Source organism: Podarcis bocagei (assembly GCF_964188305.1).
Source record: "Podarcis bocagei genome assembly, chromosome: 7".
Taxonomy (NCBI): domain Eukaryota; kingdom Metazoa; phylum Chordata; class Lepidosauria; order Squamata; family Lacertidae; genus Podarcis; species Podarcis bocagei.
The window spans coordinates 54111316-54118790 of NC_138132.1; the positions used below are offsets into that span (position 1 = coordinate 54111316).

At 49.9% G+C, this 7475-nt stretch overlaps 1 protein-coding gene across 1 annotated transcript in view; it reads left to right on the plus strand.

The window, feature by feature from the left end:
* Positions 1 to 5198, plus strand: part of FOXL1 (forkhead box L1) — a 32039-nt gene extending 26841 nt beyond the window's left edge. Inside the window, exon 2 of the mRNA XM_081201258.1 lies at positions 2541 to 5198. Coding sequence (XP_081057384.1) covers positions 2697 to 3872 — 1176 coding nt within the window. The 5' untranslated portion in view covers positions 2541 to 2696 and the 3' untranslated portion in view covers positions 3873 to 5198. The remainder of the gene's footprint in view (positions 1 to 2540) is intronic.
* The last annotated feature ends 2277 nt before the right edge of the window (positions 5199 to 7475 follow it).

The window sequence follows — 7475 nt, forward strand, 5'->3', positions numbered from 1 at the left end:
TCATTCTCTTCTTCCCTAATAAATTTTGGGAAGTTTTTCCAAGCACTCTCAGACCTGGGAGAATTAATTGGTATACAATCTGACTGATATACAGGGCAAGCATAAATGAGCCCCGAGGCTGCAATACAATGCACAGTTATTGGGGAGTAAGCTGCTCTGAATTCAGTGGAATTCCCCCCCCCCCAATAAATATGCGTAGGGCTGGGTTTTAGAGGGAGGGAGGCACATGAAACAACATTTAAAGAATTACATGGTGTGTGGAAAGAGGGCCATAGAATCGTTTTTCTCCCTTTCTTATTTCACAAGATTTATATACTGCTTGATTGTAGTAAAACCTAAAAGCAGTTTACAAAAAGAGTAACTCCAGAACTGGGATTGTTCAGTGGCACTGACTACAGGACAAAAGAAAGTCCATCTTCACAAACCAGGCAGAATTAAGCTATGGAATTCATTCAGAAGATGTGCTGCTGCTGGCTACCAGCATAGATTCTTCAAAGGGACATCTCATTAGACCAGTTATTGGATTGGAAGAAATCCATATACCAAGGACTCATAATAAATTGGCGCGGGGGGAGGGGGTTGCTTTTATACCCTGCTTGTGGGTTTCTTCTCAAAAACGCATCTGGCAACCCACTGCTGAAACAGAAAGCTGTTCTGGCCTCATCCAGATGGGCTGGGGTGGGCAACCAGTGGTTCTCCAGATATTGTTGGATGCCAGTTCCCACAATCTTTGACCATGCTGGCTGAAAATGAAAGGCACTGGGAGTCCAGAGAGATAAGAAGATAATAAGAACCCTGTTGAATCAGTTGCCAGGCCCATCCAGTCCAGCAAGCTGCTCCAACAGTGACAGCAGATGTCTCTGGAAAGCCCAGATGTGGTAGACAAGTACAATGGGTTTCTTCTGCTCCCAGGGACGCGGACTTAGAAAAAATATTGGGGGGGCCCGGGAAAGCTCATGAATAATAAATAAGCTCATGAATATGCAAATAAAGTGGCTCCGGCCCTAAATAGGGCAAGCCACGCCCCCAGCCAGCCGATTGGCTGGCTGGGAGGTGTGGCCAGTCGGGATTCCCCTGTTCTCGCGGGATTTCCGGTAGTGCCTCCGATTAGGGCGCGCGGCTGGCTGGCTGGCGAAGGAGCAGGCGGAGGGAGGAGGAGGCGGGGGACGGCGGCGGCGCTCTGCTGAAAGGGCGCCCGCCCGAGATTATTGGGGGGGCTGAGCCCCCCCAAAAAATTTTTTGAGGGGGCTCGAGCCCCCTCAAGCCCCATGGAGTCGGCGCCTATGTCTGCTCCTGATCTGCAGAACGTGATGCTCAGAGGTACACGAGATGCAACATGACTAGTAGCCATTGATTGCTTCTCCCATGCATTTCTCTCTCTTTTAAAGTGCCCTGGAGCTTCCCACCATTATCTTGGAGTCTCCAATTCCACAACTATTTCTTTCCTGAAATCTCCCAACATCTGGAGGGCCACAGCACACATAGCCCTGTCCTTGTAGTAGGGTAGGGATGGGGAATCTGTGGCCCTCCAGATGCTGCTGATTACAATTCCCATTATCTCTAACTGTTGGCCATGCTGGCTGGGGCTGATGGGAGTTGGAGTTCCAACAACATTTGAAGGGCCACAGGTAGGAGTTTAGTACTGTATAGGGATAGAGAAAGTGACCTTCTACTGAGTCAGTCCATTGGTCCACCAAGTCCAGTATTGTCTACACTGAGCTCGCTGAAGATGCTGGGGCCTGAACCTGGGACCTTCTGCATGCAGACCAGATGCTCTCCCACTGAAATATAGCAAGAAGGTACAGGAAGCTACCTTATACAGAGTCAAATTGTTGGTCCATCTAGCCCAGTATTGTCTACACTGACTGGCAGCGGTTCTCCTGCAATTCTGGCAGGGGAAATCCCAGCCCTACCTGGGGACGCCGCAGATTGGGCCTGGGACCTTCTGCATGCAGAGCACATGCTCTGTCACTGAGCCACGGCCCTTCCCCATCCCCGGAATGGAAAGAGAGCCAGAAAGCCAGGATAACGAGCTCCCCGCTGGCTCCCCGTCTTTTCCCTTCTAAGCTGCAGCAGCGAATAAGATCTCTTGCTTTTGTGTGTGCTTCCAGGGGTTGGGGTGGGTGGGAGGAAGGAGCGGGGTGGGGTGGGGGTGGGTGGACGTGAGATTTCAAACATCAGATCAGTGCGTTTATATATTGGGTGCCCGGAAATTTTTCCAAATAAACACAGCTTGATTCGTCTTGGGTGGGCAGACTTATCAACAGACTAATGCTATAAACAAATGAAGGGAGCGCGGGGGAGACCCATTGGCTGGTACGGCCGAGCCACGTGGAACGGCTGCAGTCGCCGCGCAGAGTTCTAATTAATGTGGGTGGGCCGAGGGCGCACAAACGGCTGTTTATCGGAGACAATTTATTTTCCAGCGCTAAGTCAACATATAATCGCAAACTTACAACAATTATTTCACATTTCCTCCCGCCCCCCTTCTTCTTCTCCTTTCTCTCTCTCCCCCATCCACCCCCCTTGGGGGAAAAAAGCGCTATGAAGCAGCGACAGGAGGGGAAGAGCCCAAAGCGAGGCGAGCAGGGACGGGCGCCACCACGATCCTTGCAGCGCAGGCAGATCTGGGGGAGTCCTAGAGGGAGCCCCACTTTCCCTTAGCCCTGGCAAGCCCGAGTCACTTCGGATCTGCCATGAGCCAGCTGTACAGAGGCTCCCTCCCCGCTGCCCTGGGCAGCTCCCCCATGGTATACCTGTACGGGACAGAGCGGGGAGGGCTCCCCGGGGCTCTGGGCTTCGCCTCGGCGGGGGTGCTGTCGCGGCAGGAGCCTCCGCAGAAGCCTCCGTACAGCTACATCGCGCTGATCGCCATGGCGATCAAGGAAGCGCCGGAGCAGAAGGTGACGCTCAACGGGATCTACCAGTTCATCATGGAGAGATTCCCGTTCTACCACGACAACAAGCAGGGCTGGCAGAACTCCATCCGGCACAACCTCTCGCTCAACGACTGCTTCGTCAAGGTCCCCCGGGAGAAGGGGCGGCCGGGCAAAGGGAGCTACTGGACGCTGGACCCCCGGTGCCTCGACATGTTCGAGCACGGGAACTACCGGCGGAGGAAGAGGAAGCCCAAAGCAGCGGGGAGCGCCGTCGGTGGAGAGGATGCCGAGGGGATGGAGAGGGACGGAGAAACCTCTTCTGGTGGTGGTGCAGAGGCGCCCGAGGAGCAAGGCAAGAAGCCTCGGGAGAGCCACCGCCATTACCATCACCACCACCACCATCTCCTCACCATTAGCTCCGCCGTCGAGGAAGACCTGGCGCCAACTTTGGGCAAGGATGAAGACTCCAGGGTCAGGCTGGACCTCACGAAGGGAGGGGAGAAAGGAGGAGGGAACGGCCCTGGATCAGGCCCAAGCGGACTCCGCCATCACCTCCAGGTGACCCCGTCCGGATGCGCGACTATTAGGAGCCACTCGGCGCGCCCCGAGTCTTCCCTGAAGGATCATGCGCTCCTCGAGGGAGAGGGCGGCTTGGGGGATGCTGGGGCGAGGTTCCCCCAGGAATCGACACCTTCAGGGGCACCCACAGCCAACCCGGCGGACCCCGACGCCCCGAGGAGTTCCGCTAAGCCTCAGAGTTTCAGCATAGACAGCATCCTCTCCAAGAAAGCCCTCCACAGGCCGGCTAAAGGCATCTCCAAACTGGACGGCCTCGCCGGCGATTGCCTCCTTGCCGGCGTCGAGACGCGCACGGCTTTCAACGCTTCGCTGGTGCTAGATTCCCAGATTCAAGGGAGATTTTATCAGCTGGGAATCCCTTTCCTGTCTTACGTGCCTCTCCGCTTCCCTGAGACGGTGTTTCACTTCCAGTAAACCCTCCCTCGACGGCCGCTTGCTTCTGAGTCGGTTCCGAAGACGCTGCAAACCAAGGAGACGTCGGACAGGTGGGTGGCTCGGTATGCCTGCCGAGGGAGACTGGGATGGGATTCTCACATGCAGTGTCTAACCCGGGTCAGCCCTCTCAAGTCTTCCTCCCCACCCTCCAAAAAACAGCGGAAATCGTCTGTCTTGATCTCTGGAATGTAAACGCCTGTTACGCTACTCCTTTACTTCGAAGTCAGCTCAGCTGATTGCTTTCACTTCGAGTCATTTTCACTTTCGAGCTCGAAGACGATCTTCGGGAAGCGCTTGCTTAACTGCTTTGCGGATCGCACCTCCAAAGGGAATGAGTTCATTCCTGGACTTGGGGCGTCCCCCACCCACCCAGCCACTTGCTTGTTTGATAGATAATGTATGAACCCTCGAGCATCGCAATAACTTGCTAGGTGGTACGACCCGGTGCCCACTTTCCTGGGGAAACTTTCCTTTCGATTAAAGCGTGCCTAGGATTGCGTTGCGAGGCTGAGACCTTAAGCAAACCGGGCTCAGCAGTCCATCTCACGAAAACGCTGCGTGGGATTTACTTCTGAGTAAACAGAACATGCAAATCACGTTCTGGGCAGCGGAATTTCAGTTTTCTCTTCATCTCTTTCCCTCCCCGGTTCTGTGCCTCTATCATTCTTTTATTCCAGTCGTTTTTGCATGTCTGATTTGATAGCCTCTGGCCTCCGAAGAAATGGCACCTAATCGTTTCGTTCAAAGTGACCGTCGACGTTTTCTGAAATGGGAAAGAAAGTGCCGTAGAATTCTGAATGAATACGAATACAGCTGTTTTCTAAATAATAATAATAATAATAACAATAATAATCCATGCTGAATTGACTTTCCCCCCTACACACACACGCACACAGGCGCGCAGCTCTAGGTGGGGGTCATTTCAGACGGTTTGCTTTTCAATAGCGTGTCTTTGTTTAGACAGAAAACATAGCACATGGTGCTTTTGGGGGGGCGGGGGGTGAGCTGTCTGCATCTCAAACTGGACCTCGTTAGAGTCACTAACAAAACAACTGACCACTCTAAAGAACCCCCACCTGAAGCCCTGCTTAAAGGAAAGCTAGGGAAACCCTCCAGAAATATGAATTAACACTTTCTCCTAGCTTTTAATAATAATATTATTTTTTTAAAAAATCTAAAGTTACATCATAGACAATCTTTTATTCTTGCTATAAATAAACAAGGCTCTCTTTTGTATATTAGTCATAAAATATCTTTATGATTTTTTTTGTCATAAAAAGCCTATTTTTTGAATTTTCATTATGAAACAAAAACCTATATTCAATAAAATATTTTGTCAAAACAAGGCTTAATTATTCATTTTGTCGTTTTTGACCATTACTTCCTGTGCAGGCTCCTATGCAGGGTGGGATGTGTGTGTATTTGATTATGACAACATGCTCAGAAGGCCAAGAACCTATGCATGGCAGCTGACAAGTAAATGTATCACATTGTTTTCAGTAGGATTCATTCCCAAATAAATGTGCAGAGGCTTTGGGGAGGACCATAGCTCAGTGGCAGAGCATCTGCTTTGCATGCAGAAGGTCCCAGGTTCAATCCCTGGCATCTCCAAGTGGGGCTGAGAGTGTCTCCTGCCTCAAACTTTGAGAGCTTCTGGCAGTCAGCGTAGACAATACTGAGCTAGACTGCCCAATGCTACCCAAGTGGGGAATCCTGCCCACCACAAACAACAGGTTTTATGCGCCCCCAAATTTAGTTTAGCTGTTGACCTTTTTTTGGGGGGGACTCAGAATTGTTGAGCTTTTTTGGGGGGGATTGCTCACCTGTAACAGAGCGACAGAGGGGGTGGGGACTTCTACTCCATTGCTTTTCACTGCCACCAATTGAGAGGGACTGTTATGCAGTAAGAATGCATTTGATGCCCCCCAGAATTTGATGCCCGGGTGCACCACACCCCTTGCACCCCTGGGTAAAGACAGCTCTGAGGAAAACTCATCTTTATTCATTATGAGGTAAAAGTAAATTCAAGAAATTATAGTAAAACATGATAGCACCATCTTATGCATGTTTACTCAAGAGTAAGCCACATGAAGTTCAATGGGCTTAGTCACAGCAAGTAAATGTGTACAAGGTTAGAAGCTTCACATCAAAAACAGATTCAAGAGTTGGCCTGGAAGTCTGGCTTTGCTTCACAGGCAGAAGCTATTGGGCTCAGTCCCTGACACCTCTAGGCAAGACTGTCTGAAACGCTTGAAAGCTACAGCCTGTCATTGTTGACAATGCTGAAGTCAATGGGCCAATTGGTCTGACTCAGTGTCTGGTGGCTTCCTGTGTTCCTCTCTCATGCCCTTCTGGAGCCTATAAATGGCAGCCTTGCTGGAGAAGAACCTTCCTGAAGGAAAACCAAAGGTAGATGAACCTGCAGCCCTTGCATGGCTATAAGCTCTTTCGTCCCTGACCATTAGCCATACCAGCTGGGGCTGATGGCAGTCATTGAACCCCAACAATCATTTGGGAGGGCCACAGGTCCCCCATCCACTTCACAGTGTAACTGATGCACCCCACCTCTGGTTTTCTAAAGAAAAGAGTTCTGTTAGGGCAATCACACATCTCCCCAACAAACCAAGCTTAAAATAGAATAATTGCTGGGCAAATGCAATTCTCCTTCTTTTCTCCACAAAATAGCTATTGGAAGTTGGAGTCATGCCCACAATGTGCTTGGATGTAGAATAATAGGCTATATTAATGAAATCATTTGTGATTGATAATTATATATTGATGTTTATTAATGGCATTGACAAATGTTTATACAGTGGTACCTCTGGTTACGAACCTAATTCATTCTGGAGGTCTGTTCTTAACCTGAAACCGTTCTTAACCTGAGGTAACTTTAGCTAATGGGGCTTCCTGCTGCTGCCGCGCCGCCGGCGCGTGATTTCTGTTCTCATCCTGAGGTAAAGTTCTTAACCTGAGATACTATTTCTGGGTTAGCGGAGTCTGTAACCCAAAGTGTTTGTAACCTGAGGTGTTTGTAACCCGAGGTACCACTGTAGTTATATTAATATTTACTGTTGATGTTTGTAATCTGCCAGCAGTATATACACATGGAGTTTTATTGCTCTCTCTTTCTCTCTGTGTGTGTATCTTGGATGGCTTTAAAAACAACTGGAGAAATTCGCAGATGAAGATGATGACTATATCAGTCATTTGACCGCTGTCCTCAGCCATTTGAAGGAAAAAAAATCTCCTGCACCCTTTGAGGATGCTGTCCAGACAAGGGTGACAAATATGGCGGCAGGCCAGGACACCAAGCCCTCGGAGGAGTGGTTGAAGGAGAAGAGCATGTTTAGAGTAAAGAAGAGGCACTAGGCTAGCCATCATCAAACAGCTGAAGTGCTTCCACATAGATGGTGAAACAAATCTTCTGAAAGTAGGTCCTGAACCAACAGGCAAAAATATAAAAATAATAATGTCTAAAGGTTACATGAAATATCCTACTCCTCAGAGGATGAAACTCTTGAAGTTTCTTAACAGAGGCTGGCTGGCTACCTATCAGGTTCTTTGCAGGAGTGAAGAAGTCAT